General features: G+C 38.1%; 1 protein-coding gene across 11 annotated transcripts in view; it reads left to right on the top strand.

Moving 5' to 3' along the window:
* The window catches only part of sox5 (SRY-box transcription factor 5), a 291,386-nt gene that overhangs the window by 201,898 nt on the left and 74,174 nt on the right, over positions 1-15,314 (top strand). For all 11 annotated transcript variants that reach the window (XM_065268644.2, XM_065268643.2, XM_065268647.2 and 8 more), the window contains one exon: positions 8,365-8,563. In XM_065268644.2, the coding sequence (XP_065124716.1) occupies positions 8,365-8,563 (199 nt within the window). The remainder of the gene's footprint in view (positions 1-8,364; positions 8,564-15,314) is intronic.

Raw genomic sequence — 15,314 nt, 5'->3', positions numbered from 1 at the left:
CCTCCGCTGATGTACTACTATGCCATCTAGTCTGGGATTTTGGTCCGTAATACTAGCCTGATTTTCAGACATTGCGGTAACAAGGATACATCGTAATTTACTAATCATGTCAATAACTTTCGTAGCAACACAGAATAATCCAAACACAATTTATTAACCAGGTAGGTAGCACATAATTCAGAAGCCAATTTACATTCCAATTCAAATACGAAACAAACGAAAAACCATTGCATACCTGGTAAGGAGATGAAGATCTGGTTACAGATTCCTCAAAGTAAAATAAAAATACATGATGCTGTGCCAGGACAGCATCATGGGGGTGCATTTCTCGATATTGAAAGTCCCGCCTAAATCTTCTACACATCTCCTTAAATAACCAGAGAACAAAGCATATAGGAATTTGGTACTGATTGGTTGTTGGTAAAACTAAGGGCTGTCCTTAATCTGTATACAGTGGGTGATTGGTTTATGCTTAGAAAGGGAGGTGTCTATCAACACTGAATGAAGTTTCACATATACTTTAACATTGAATTCTGTTGTTATATGAGTGAGACCTGTAACCACTTGCAATGAGACATTCCAATAGAAAACAAATAAGATACAGATTTTAGATTCTTTGTGCATGTAGCATTTCATATACAGTTTGCTTTTAGAGAAAAGAATACAAATGTATGACACCCTAAAGGTGTGTCTTTGAAACCCAAATGTGTCTCAGTGGGAAGTCCACTGTGAATCGTGGAGAGAGGCTTTTCTCGCGCACTCACTTTGCCCCCATACAGTGTCCTTTGGGGAGGTGCTATCTTATTTAGGAAATTATCTTACAGCTCCGCCGCTTGATCATATCGGAGAACATAACAGTCCCGATGAGATCAACATACAGTAAGATGTTAGCTCTTGGTGGTGTCCAATCTCTGTAGTGTTCGTAGTGTTCAAGTTCAGTGTGTCAACCAAGGCCTGCGTGCTTTGTTCAATGAATGTCCCATTCTTTTGCGAGAAAACCACCTGTTTTTAGACGTTCTGTCCCTTTGAAGAAAGTTGTCACCTCTGAACGGTGATCTCCTCTGATTTCAGACATCGTCAGGTGGGGATCATGTCATTGACAATACATCACTGTGTGAAACACCTGCACATCTTAAGGACCATTCATTGATTGAACATTGATCAGTACTGATAGACTCAGCAACATTATCAAGAGATTCATAGGGTAAACCATAAATAAAATAAATAAAAAACATAGCACATGATACCTTGATGTGGAAAGTGCAAGTGGTACGGTCTCACCAGGTCAAATATATCTGATCTATAAAATTACCAATGTTCTTTCCCACTGTTGTATTTGGAGTTTAGTTGAATTTAAATGTACTTGGTCTCTGGATATTGAAGAAGAAGATGCAAAAGATCAGGTTAAAACAACAATGCATAACATTGAGGTATGCATATTATAAAAATAAAACCCAGAAAATAAAATGTTAAAATAACCTTGAGATATGCATGTTACAGATTGTATGAAAATAAAACCCAGGAATGGTTAAAATAACCTTCTTCAGGTATGCATATAATAGATTGTATGAAAATAAAACCCAGAAAATGTAAAAATACCCTTCTTCAGGTATGGATATTGGGTCATGTGAAAATAAAAGAAAATAAAAACCAGAAAGTGTTAAATAACATTCAGGTATGCATATATTGGGTCATGTAAAAAAAATAACGGAACATGTTAAAGTAAAATTTGGTAATGCATCTCATAGGGTGTATCAATAAACGTGATAGTAAAATATTGCTACAATAGATTTAGGTATGGGCATGGTAGACCATATATAATAATAATAATAATAATAATAAGCACATGATGTTGTAATTATACCATGCACACATCTATCATGAATGTTGAGGGAACTCTGAATTTTCTAATATAAGCACCTTGTAGGCCTAAGATTAACTTAGTATATGTTCAGAACATGTTGAGTCCATGAGCACAATTGAAGATTCAGAATCTCATGTTAGATTTCTATGTGTGCAGGTATGTGCCTATGTGTATATGTATCTGTATGTGAATGTGTATGTATAGTCCATACATTTGAAGATTTAGAATCTCAGATTTCAATGTGTTTGCGTGTATAAGTAGGTGTATGAGTGTAGAGATATGTGAATACTTATATAGGTGTGTATCTGATATGTCGGCTAAGTCACATTTGATATTAGGAGTTGAGATGTAAATGGTTTGATTGATTCTTGAAAATTGTTTGTGCTGTTGTTTAGTGATAAGTTGAGGATCAGGGCGCCAACTGGTCCTCACTTATGACAACAACAGTCAGATTATTGATTTGAGATTAAGACAGTAAGTTTGTTATTGCAATTAGAAACATAATCATCAAAGTGTGACTTTGCCATGTAAGTTTCTTATGAATGTTGTAGTTTTGCTAATATGGGTGTGAATGATATCACTTTAGCATATGTGTTAGATTAGATGTCCCTGTTTGTGTCAACAGGAGAATGTTGATTTTAAATGTAATGTTAAGTTTGGAATATGTTGTGTGGTGTGTAGTGTTTATGTCTGGATAGTCTTTACGTCTATACCAGATGTGTTACGAGATTGTTTTAGTCAATGTGTGTGCTGTACAGTCAGTGTTTGTCTGAAAGATGGGTGGATTTTATCTCTAACAATTAGGGTTGCAAATTTTGAGGCCATGTCTATTCATGATGGTATAGTGTAGTGAGGTGTAAAATGGCCTTTGAATGTCTTCGCACCCATCCTCAGTTTTCTAGATTGTTTTTTCTGCAGGGTTCGCTGTCTTTGATGTGGCCAGACATCTCTGGCCAGGATTTACAGCTTTCAACCTGATAAAAAGACAAACAGAGAAGCAATTTAGTTTTTAACCCTTTATGCAATTTGCATTAAGACATGCGGTACAATTTCTCCTTTTGGTGATCAGTCATTAGGGAATAGATGTACCATTGTCATATTATTTTGCAAATTTATTTTCAGAGATTAAATTAGCTTTACATCCTTTGGTCAGAGTTTTTTTTTTTTTTTTATTGACTACTGCTATTGCAGTGTAGTCCGACAGCATATTACTTTAAGCTGTGAAAGCATCTAAACCCTTGCTGTCTGCTGTGAGCATTCAAACTCCATTTCTGCTGGAGAACTTTTCCATAAGCTCAAATGGCTTCATTTTAAGTTGCTCAGTTCAGTCAGACCTGTGGGCAATTCATCAGCTCATCACACCTTTGACTGCTTCAGATCTCTGACCCAAAAGGACTCTTTTGTTTGATGTGTTCAGCATTTATCATAGGTTTAGTTACCAAATGATTAAAATAGACCTCTGTATTGGATTAAAAAATGGGTTAGGGATTTCCAATGAAGGAGATTTGGTTCACTATCATCACGAGTGTCATGTAATTTTTCAGTGTTAAAACATGGCAACACGTGACAGCGTGCTCCGCTCCTTGACACACTGTGTAGTGAACCAATTCTGTGAGTTTGGCCTGTGTAAGTTATTTCATATAGTATACATACATGTAATACACCACAATATTTACCATCTGAGGCCTGTTTGGCCATTTATAATATAATGTATATTGCAACTTGATAACAATATAGATTATATTACATTAAAATAGTATAAATTAAAAATACTTTCATTACTGATCTCTTTTAAGGAACACCAGGCTGGTGTTTGTAATTTGCAAGATGTTACTGTATCAATGTATTTGAATGTGAAAAGGTGTCAGCCCTGGACAGACTGGTGTGAGGCACAGACGTTTATTGGTTCATGCTAATGTATTCCTACAACAGTTTCAAGACTAAGAATTGTGTGGCCTTTCACATCTCTATAAAGCTGTATAAAACTGTCTTTAAACAATATTCACAGACTCATAGGGAAAGACTAAGCCAAGAACTTTTAACAGTCCTGGTGTTTATCAAGTTCTTAAAGAACACTGAGATTGATTAACAGAAGGAAAAATATAGTTACAGACAATGTCTCTCTTAAAAAAAATGTTCTCTCTTGGGAACAATGGATAGCCCGTTATCTGAGTGGGGGGTAAGCCCTTTCATCTCAGTTGGGTGTCTCACAGTAAGAGATAAGACCATTTGTGTTGGCCTGGGACAACATTATATTTTCCTGCAACAATTTTAGGTTTTGCTTAATTGTATCTCATCAATGGAGAAATACTACATTGAATTAGAAGTTTGTAATTGTAATATGACTTACTGATTCCATTCTATCCTCATTCAATCCAGAGTGATCTTTTAGAAGACTCACTCACAACAAGCAATCTTTACTAGTTTTAAATCATCTCCCTACTTGCTTAATGTCCACCATTCAGTTACATTTCTCTGTGCGTTGAGGATTTTTAAATCCAACAACGCTGCCTTCAATCATTCATACATTTCCTTCATTCTCCAGCTTGATTACAATATTACCTTAATTCATCAAATATAGATTGTACACTGGTGTTTGCAGCATTTAAAAACCTTACTATCTGTGTGCTTCTCACATTTCAATTGTCCAAGTCCTCCTTTCACATGCAAACACATTCATTGCATTGTAGTTTAAATCATCCAACATCATTTTTCAATTGTTAAAAGTTATTTTGGCACTCTTTCCAGGTTGTGCATTTACTGTCACAACATAAACAATTGTGTAGAATTTGGTGATTTAAATTTAGATTCTAGATGTTTTCCTTGTTTGAGAATCAGAATAAATTTTGGATGATTTAACTCCAATGTAAGACGATCTTTTGTTTTCCGTAGGCATGTTAACAAAAGATCTTAACAGAGCAAAGCAATTCATTCTTCATTTAACATCACACAGCATTTCCTATTAATGTGGTTTCATTTCATTCTTAAAGGCCCCACCGGATTTGATTTCCAGTCTAACATTAGGTATATTTACAACCTATTTCATAAATGTGGGATGTTTAAAACATTCCCTTAAACATTTTTAAAAGGAAAAAGAAAAGATTGACTTACCACATCAGCTGAAGAAATAAGAAGATCAAACCTTTAGCTCCATGAAAAGACTCTTATTCTCCAGGGATCGAATCAGTCGTACTTTGTACATTTTGATAAGATTTCCACTGGTTGAATATCACGTCGGGATCACCACTTTGTAAGGGTCCAAATATGACCCCATCCATCCGTTTGGCCCAACGGCGGAATCCAAACGAGGATTATAGCGCGTTCTGTCTTTTCCGGCGCTTGCAGATGACGTTTTGGCATTATGCAATTTTGTATTATTATCTGACTCCAAGATAATGTTAATATAAATCGGATTGAGAATTACTTTTAACAGTTACAGAATTTGGGTGGATGTTTGGTTATTCTTGTTTAGCCCTACTTGTTATTGCATCCGTTCATTCGGCTACTCATGTCGCTTTGGACTCACGCACCGGCCGTTTATTAATATTTAATAATCATGCGGGCCCACGATCACAACCGAATCAGGCTTGGTCGCTGCTAGAGGTTAGACCATATGTTCAGAAGGCCGCCTTTTATGCGTGCTCGTCTCTGAACATACTTTATTTAGTCCCCATAGAGGTGCAACTTAATTATTACAATATTTATTTCTAACCAGAGGCTCACGACCACTATCATAAAACAAACTGACCGTCTTATCCAATGATAGCTTTGTATAATCGTGTCATAATTTAATATGCAACTTAGATAGATTAATATTGAAATAACCAGAGGCTGAGGCTCATCTGATTTAGAGTGGTCAGACAACATTTACTTGTTACTCTAAACAGGAAATTAGCCTCCACGCATCTAATTTAACTTAAACTAACGCCAAGTGCTAGTCGGATCTCCAAAATCCTCCGCTGATGTACTACTATGCCATCTAGTCTGGGATTTTGGTCCGTAATACTAGCCTGATTTTCAGACATTGCGGTAACAAGGATACATCGTAATTTACTAATCATGTCAATAACTTTCGTAGCAACACAGAATAATCCAAACACAATTTATTAACCAGGTAGGTAGCACATAATTCAGAAGCCAATTTACATTCCAATTCAAATACGAAACAAACGAAAAACCATTGCATACCTGGTAAGGAGATGAAGATCTGGTTACAGATTCCTCAAAGTAAAATAAAAATACATGATGCTGTGCCAGGACAGCATCATGGGGGTGCATTTCTCGATATTGAAAGTCCCGCCTAAATCTTCTACACATCTCCTTAAATAACCAGAGAACAAAGCATATAGGAATTTGGTACTGATTGGTTGTTGGTAAAACTAAGGGCTGTCCTTAATCTGTATACAGTGGGTGATTGGTTTATGCTTAGAAAGGGAGGTGTCTATCAACACTGAATGAAGTTTCACATATACTTTAACATTGAATTCTGTTGTTATATGAGTGAGACCTGTAACCACTTGCAATGAGACATTCCAATAGAAAACAAATAAGATACAGATTTTAGATTCTTTGTGCATGTAGCATTTCATATACAGTTTGCTTTTAGAGAAAAGAATACAAATGTATGACACCCTAAAGGTGTGTCTTTGAAACCCAAATGTGTCTCAGTGGGAAGTCCACTGTGAATCGTGGAGAGAGGCTTTTCTCGCGCACTCACTTTGCCCCCATACAGTGTCCTTTGGGGAGGTGCTATCTTATTTAGGAAATTATCTTACAGTGCGTAGCCTATTTAAAACAACGGCAAGAATTACGCTAATGTTAGCGGTTTTCATATCGTAAGTGCTGAGGGGTTAGTTGTAACACAGGGTTACAATTAACCCCCTGGGTCAAAATATTTTCAAGCCCACCAAAAAAGTAGCTAAGAGCTGCTGACATATTTCAAAACGATGCTATGTTTTAGTCAACAAGACACTGATTAATATGACACAGCATTGGATTTGGTATCTTACACACCCAACTTAAAAACCAAAAAAAAAAGTACATGCCGCCACAAACACTCGTTCATCAATAACTCTCTAGAAAAACATGATACATTTCCAATAATTTGCGTGAGATAATCTTTTGGCAGTATGAAAAAATACCGTAAAAACAAAACGCTCAACCTTGTGCAACAATGTAAACAGTAAGTGTTACAATTAACCCTTCGTTAGTTTTTGCCCCGCGCACCCCTATAGTCTGTTTTTACGTGGTTTATTTGACGCGTACATGTACACAGACATTCAACGCATGCACGTTGCAACAAAATGCAATGCATGTCCTGGCCTACATACTACATTGTCCTGTACGTGCATGTGCGACCTACGTGTACAAATCAGGCAGTGCGCGTACAGTACGCACGCTCTCTTCTGATGACGAAAAATTACGTTGCACACACTGTACGCAAACCCCGTGTATGCGTAAAAAGTGGACCAATCGGCTTTTAGCAGCACCCAGATGTGTTTCAATCAAAACCGGACTGTGCAGAGATGCTATTTGATTATTGATATACATGAAAAGTAACCTCACCTCAACTTTGCTCTTTGTAAAAGAAAACTACAAAACTGTGATCAAAGACGTCTTTTCAGTTGCAATGTAGGAGACAAATAAAAATAGTTTTCTCTATCCTCGTCTGCCTTTTTCTCTTAAAAGATAGGTACTTATTACCCAGGGTCATAGTAACACTAGCCCCAAGGCTGTGTGGCGCATCTCTGAAAGCACTTAGGCAATGCCGTAAGCCAGATGAAATCTTATTACGAGAGCATATTCATTTTTCCCCCCGTGCATTGTGGGAGAGAGTGTTCATTTCATAAATGCCTTTCCTTTCTGAAGGTATCAGAGGAACACAGACCTTCATCAAGGTCTATTTTCTATGGCATTGTCAACACCACATACACTGTGATTAACATCTGCTATACTGTAGCACACACACACACACACACACACACCATTGTTTGTCTGTTTTTTGCAAACGCATTATTTGATGCGCGTCAAGCCGTCTGCACTTTTCTTTAATGGAGTGCTCGAGTCTTTACAGTACATCAAACAGGCTGGCTAAACACATCATGTACGCTGGTGCTACAGTAAATGGCTCGGTGATGGTGTAGGTGGGACGGCTCTTTGATGGAAAGATGGATGTGGACAAAACTGAGGTGTTGATGGTTATGTAGCCTGTTTACATTTGGTATTAAAGTGATCGGAAATGGTCAGGCGAGGCATATCTGGTAGTAACAAGCATCTCGAATGCATCTCATGTACAGGTAGCTTTGAGTGATGGGAGCACAAAACTTTTTGGACCTCACTTACACCTGTATTTGTCGCTCAAGCCACTGATCTTAATAGCCGTCTGTGTATGAAACGCTCTCTCATGTGTCGCTCACAACTAAACATCAGTCACGTCCCTGTCTTTCCCGTGCCTTTCCTGAATGCCTCACTCACTTTTGCTCTCTCTCTCATTTTTCCAGGATGTCTTCCAAGCGACCAGCCTCTCCATATGGGGGAACAGATGGAGAGGTAGTCATGGCGACGAGCAGACAGCGATTGGAGGATGAAGAAAGTGACGGACATGCCGTCATTCACTTGCCCCTGAGTTCGTACTGCAGCAAAGTATCACCGCGATCCCCCCGACTGCTCGACAGCCCCCCAACACTACACACTACCATGGTAAGTCTGAGCCCCACCACCATGACTTGACCCAATAACTGTCTATAGACTCGAACACCTCTCATTCGATTGGATTGGATGAAGTATGTTTAAGCTCCTCCCACTCCCACTATTATAGGTGCTTTCACTTTGACAGGCACCATCCTTCGTACGCCTCACCATGACTTTTGCATGGAAATGCCTGTCACGCTCCAATGATGTCATAAGCAGACACAGCGAGACAGGTCTTCAATGAATGTGGCCAAAGTGACTCATAGGTGTTTGACTGTTCATGTGTCATCATAGAGTGTGCATTCATGATGGGTCAAAATAGTCTGTCATAGAGGATATAGACAGTTATAACAGGGACATTTAGCCGCCGACTGGTAAAATGTTGTCATTTTAACAGATGTAAGATGCTAAAATATGTGCCGATGGTTGCGTCATATTAAGCAAAATGGACTCTAACTTCTGTTTTCACGTTGACACACACCTGAGCTTTAGTATCTCAGATGACCTTTCGTCCCATTCTCCTATCTATCACGATAAACTTGTGCACACAACAGGCTTTGGGAATCAATCCGGCTGTAAAACAATGAATCGGTACTTGAGGAACGTAACGTGAGCTAATTCTGCAATTAACTCGATGATTATGGGTCATATTGGACTCTGAAGTTGTGCAATTATTTTCCACAATAAACCAAAGTCCTTATTCTTTCACACTGTAGAGTTACTTTTGTTTTTGCTCTTTAAACTCCATTCCAAGCATGTTGTTTGTTTATGACAGTCAGTCTCTATCTCAGCCTTAGGTTAAACTACCAATGTTCAGATTTGCGACTTTCATTGCAATGCATATGGATGGATCTTATGAATGATGAAATATTTACGTTTACCAATACATGCACTGTCAGAAAAATATGGAGCCCAGCAGGTCACCCCTTGGAGAAAAGAAAAGAAAACCCGCAAATCTGTGATCACAGATATAAACCGTACTCACAGATTATTAAACTGTTCCCTCAGTTTTGGCAATCCGTACCCACAAATTCATAAACCGTGCGGACGCTTTCGCAATCCGTCACCACGGTTTTGCAAACTGTATTCACGGATTTGTAGCCTCTCCCTAATTTTAGAAATCTGTAGTACGACAACAGCTCCGTTTTACATAGTTATTATGCAATTTTATATATTTATTTAATAATAACATATTAACCAAATGAGTCTTTAAATATTGATTTAAAATTGCAAAACTATTTAAAATGTATGCTACGTTTAAGTGCTTGAATGAAAGTAGCATCCGATTAAAATATTACGTAAATATTACGTACAGCTTTAAGCACGTTTCCAGTTAGTAAAGTATATACAACAGCTGTTTAACACAGCTTTCATTAATTCCTGGAAATATCCAACAGGAATAGGAGGCTTGGGAAGCATGAATAAAAGCAAAAAGGCGATTCCTAAAATGAGGGAGGGGCTACAAATCTATGAGTACAGTGTGCAAAACCATGGGGACGGATTGCAAAAGCGTGCACATGGTTTATGAATTTGTGCACAAGATTTGTAAAACTGAGGGAACAGTTTAATAATTTGCGAGTATGGTTTATAAACTGAGGGGACAAAATACTAAACCCTGTTTTCTTTTCTCCAATGGGTGACCTGCTGGCTCAGTAAAGAAAAGGTACGAAAATGTTACTGTTTTTTGGGTACATCACTGTATCTTAAGGACCTATTGTGTACCTTTAAAGGTACAGTTAAATGTTTTGTATCCCTAACATTTAACTGGTACAAAATTGGTCCTTAAATGTACATAATAGGTCCTCCGGGTATAGTATTGAATGCCAAAAGGTAAAACAATCCAATGGGTTGTATACCCATAAGGGTACCACCCCAGTGACAGGGTATTTTTTTTAAATCTGACAGTGTATAAAATTATACTTTTGTTAAAAATTGTGTCTTAGCGTTTTATTTTACAGTCTACGGGTATACTATACCCTTACTAATGTAACTGTTTAGGTACAAAGCCTAAGCCATATTAAAGGCATAGTTTACCCCAAAATGAATTTTTTATGTTGTACTAAATCTATATGAGTTTCGTTTTTTCTGATGAACACAAAATAAGTTATTTTGATAAATGATGGAAAGCACACAGCTGATTGTAAGCATTGACTTCCATAGTAGGAAAAACAAATACGATGAAATTCAATGGGTACCATCAACTGTGTCCTTACCATAATTTATCCAAATATCTTCTTAATCATGTATCACAATACTTCCATAATATTGGTTTTCCTACTATGGAAGTCAATGGTTACAATCAGCTGTGTGCTTTCCATCATTTATCAAAATAGCTTATTTTGTGTTCATCAAAATAAAAAAGTCACACAGATTTAGAACAACATGAGGGTGAGTAAACGATGACAGATTTTATATTTTTGTATGAACTATCCCTTTTAATGAATGATTGAACAAAATATAAAAATATACTCATAATTTACTCATCCTCATGCCTTATTATTAACCTACTGGAGTCATTTAAATTATTTATTTTAATGTGGGATGTGCCTTTTGGAGTTTCACCACCTCCATATAAGATGATAAAATGAGACTTGCAATATAAAATTATTTGTTGGTGTAAATAAATGAAATCGTGAGTGTACACATAATGTTAAACAAAGTAATCATATTACTGTATCAGCAGCAGTGCAGGGATTGTAATTGTTGTGTTACTGTAATCTGTAAGTAAGTAGACTGCTGTCTGTGGCTCTCGTGCTGACATGACAGACACGCGCGCGCTGTATTTGATGTGGATTAATAAAGCGTATCCGTCTCGCGCACGGGCGGATTTTGGGGAAAGCAGGCTGGCATGTGTGAGACATTAAAGTTTCCCTGAGCCGATCCGCGCTGACTGGCAGAAGAGTTGAGCGAGAGAGAGATTTACACGAGTGGGGACTCTGAGGGGCTTTGTCACGCCAATTGTACAAAGTGATAGGGAAGTGTAAATCGACTCGGCGAGTCCCCGGGTAGCGCGCGGCGGAAGATTACCGCTTTATCTTGTCATTGTAAATTAACACGGCAGCGGCGCACACGCGCTTCAGACTCTACTGACCTCTTCATCCTGATGACGCGCGCGATGCCGAGAGAGCTGCGCGTTCGTGATAAAGGGGGTCAGCGGAGTCTGATTGAAGCGCGTTCCCGCCGTTCTGTAGAGTCACGCCAGTTTCACTGGCGGGAAATTAAAGGCTTTAAAACGGAAAGGTGAGAAGAGAATTACATCCGCGTGATAAAAGCGAGGTGTTAATTACTGTCCATGTTGTCCTGTTAATGAGGACGCGCATTGAAGGGATAGTTCACCCAAAAATATCCCAATTTTTTATAAATAGATAATATTATACAGTATACCTACACAAATTATCAAGTTGGTAATAAGATGTTAACATTAAATATATACTTTAATTATATGATAACACTTCATAAATATGTATCTAAATATAAATAGATGAAAAACAAAGTTTGGACAATTTAAGGATGCAGTAAAAAGTTAATGTTTCATACTAATCTTAATAAGGAATCATTGTATCTTTATATTCCATTACCTCATATAGATTCGACACAACACATGATGAGACATTATAAGGTGTCTCTTGAAATCTTCATCGGTGTGTGCGCACGTTCACGGCAGGATCAGTACTGACAATAGCTCGGTTGAGCCAGGTTTAGAGGTGAGCGGATTGTGAACACACGGAGAGATCAGCAACACAGGCTTAAGACAACAGAAGAGGTGTAAACACCACAGGATAGGGGAGATGTCCAACTCGAGAGTGTGTATGTGTGTGTCTGTCAGCAGCGGGGTTCTTGACAGTTTAACTGATAGCAAGCATAGAGGTTAGATTCCTAGTGCTTAGTGAAGCAAGAAGCCAGATTTCCCCACGCTACAGTACATAATACGTCAGTCTTATTTGGGCATATCAGTGGGGCACGTGCTAAACACGACCTGTGTTATTATAATAACCAGATTTAAATTAGCATATGGAAGCGGAGAGGGATGCTTTCAGGGAAACAGGTGGGAATGCGGTACAGGAATAGGACGAGCGATGTAAAAAGACGACGGAAAAAACAAGTTGGCATGTGGTGGAATGCCGGCATTTGTGTTGAAGGGAAAAAACCGAGAGGAAAAAGTATTTTGTTTTCTTGGCAAGTGTTTAAATGTGCTCCTGTCACACATGAGCTTAAGAGGACAAAAGTTGTTTCATTCTGTCGCCAAGTCGCACCGGTTCAAGGATTGTGGAAAGAGACACAGTTTTACTTCGTTTCAGTCTTTCGACGAGAGAATTGACATCTGCACCACTAAAAGCAGAACCGCCTACACTGCGCAGAACGGCACATCAGAAATGCATATAAATGCATATATGCAGACACACGCTCACACAAACAGCTTTGCACACTTATTCATACCTACCGAAAAATTGCGTGCACATGCACACACACTTAAAGGACGTTAATAGATCTGTCACACGACAAAAATGACAACAGGCTCAGTTTTGATCCATTTTTGGTTCATGCCTTTTTTAAGGGGGGAAACATGGTAGCCCCGTACCACATGGACCTGTTACTCATTATGGATTATATTTAATAATGAATAAAAGGTGCCAGGATGCTAGCTTATCTACTTGTCCCCGAACCATCAAAACGAAGACAGGGCAGGAATGACCTTTCATCTGTCCGGGACTTAGTGTCACTGGACGTGCAGGAAAACGGCTTCTCCTGACACCATCTTCGCTTCATTTCTATCCATATTGTTTTCTAGACATCTCTGTAGAAAGCCGAAGAGCTGCTGTTTGAAGTATGCAGTGGGATTAGATAGATTGGAAGTGACAGGTGTGACCGTGTTTTAAGATGCATGCCACACTAAAGCAGGCAGAGAGAAACGCCTGCCATTCTCCCACTCTCTCTCTCTTTCTGTCTGTAGTCTCTCATCCTCCCTTTTTCTTGAACTGACAGTTTTGTTTGCGTTTGATCGGGTAATCTCGCACTGCTTTGGTCAACTTGTTTGCTGTGACTCTGGAATTCTCCTAATCCCAGCCCTACTGGAGTTGATAGGGGCAGAGGAATAAAATATAAGTGTGTGTCAGTGAAATGTTGTGTTTTTAAAACAGATTAGAAGACGGTTTTACAGTATGTTAAACGGGTGAGCGAATCAGCATGCAGCCTGTCATATTTCACATGCGTCGTTAAAGCCTTTTAGATCTTTAAGCTTGCCAGTCATCAGTCTTTAAGTGAATGAGTATTATCTTGAAATGTCTCTTGGGGTGTGTGTTCGTAGCAAGTGAAAGTGTTGCCGTTAAATGAGTCCTACAATAATTGTTTTTGTGATGATGATAGATGATGACCAATCAGCCTGTGTTAAAAAAACGAATACAGTATAACTGGATAGATAGAGTGCTGACAGCTGATCTTGATGTTGTTTTTGTCTGTTTGAAATGAAAGCTGGTAGCTGGTAGCCAAGTTTAAGTATAGCATTAATGTTTTAGTTAATTTATATTGTTAACAACAAAAAACAAACAAGATTGAAAAAAGAAAAACATTATTCATTGGGTGTAGATCCCAGTCCTCAACCCTCACTTCTACAGTACCAAATACAGTACAATATTACCAATAACAAAAGTAATAATAATAACAATAATAATAATAATAGTATTAGTAGTAATAGTAATAATAATAATAAAAAATTATTATTATTATTATTATCGTTATTGTTGTTGTTATTATTATTATTATTATTTATTAGCTGAAATATTATGCTTATGCTGCTTAAAAAAAATCAGCAGTGCAAAATTTTTTTCATTTCTTTAAATACGTAGAACAAATTGTTTTGTTTACAGGGCTAAATAACATCATCAACGTGAATCACTCTGCCGATATAAATAAAATCGTATTCGCTACTGTTCCGTGTCTTGTGAAACTCTTGTGTAATTCGTGTTGCATTAAGCTCTAGTAAATGAACCATCTGCTGCTCTCTGTTCACTCTCTTGAGTTAATGATTAAAAACAGATGTCATTATTAAAATCTAAGCGGGCGATAGACCTGCACGGAGAGCTTTGATCAAGTCTGTGAACTTGGGATTCGAGTTTGGGCTGAAAAAGTTTCGGTTTGTGGAACGTTGGAAGCAGGTGGCACATTATAGTTGATGTTGATTGTTGAGGTGTAAATCCGGTCAGTGTATATCTAGCCAGGTCAGGGGGATTATGCTATTGTCTGACTGGCCGAGGTTGCTGTCAATCACGCAGGTGGTAAGGAAAATAATAGATGTGTCTTAGCGAAAGATTAACCCTGATTAATGGACATGGACAGTTGAGTCCAAATACCTGACTTGTTTTTTAATTCAACTTTATAAAGGACATCAAATGAGGCTGAGTAAAAGCCAAGGATGGATGGATGGATGGATGGATGGATGGATGGATGGATGGATGGATGGATGGATGGATGGATGGATGGATGGATGGATGGATGGATGGATGGATAGATAGATAGATAGATAGATAGATAGATAGATAGATAGATAGATAGATAGATAGATAGATAGATGGTGATTGATATTGCAGCTGTCATGTTGGTCAAGAAAAGAAGAAAAACGGATGTTGGATGTTCTTGTATGTTTGGAGCCGATTCAAAGTAGAAAATCTCAAAGGAAGAGACGGTTCACTGTAATGGCAAAACGACAAACTTTTGCCGCTAATGATTTTGTCTTGAAAGACTTCTGTAAAGAGAGAGACTTTCT

The sequence above is a fragment of the Paramisgurnus dabryanus genome, chromosome 1 (assembly GCF_030506205.2).
Source record: "Paramisgurnus dabryanus chromosome 1, PD_genome_1.1, whole genome shotgun sequence".
Lineage (NCBI taxonomy): Eukaryota > Metazoa > Chordata > Actinopteri > Cypriniformes > Cobitidae > Paramisgurnus > Paramisgurnus dabryanus.
This window is presented reverse-complemented; position numbering and strand designations above follow the sequence as displayed.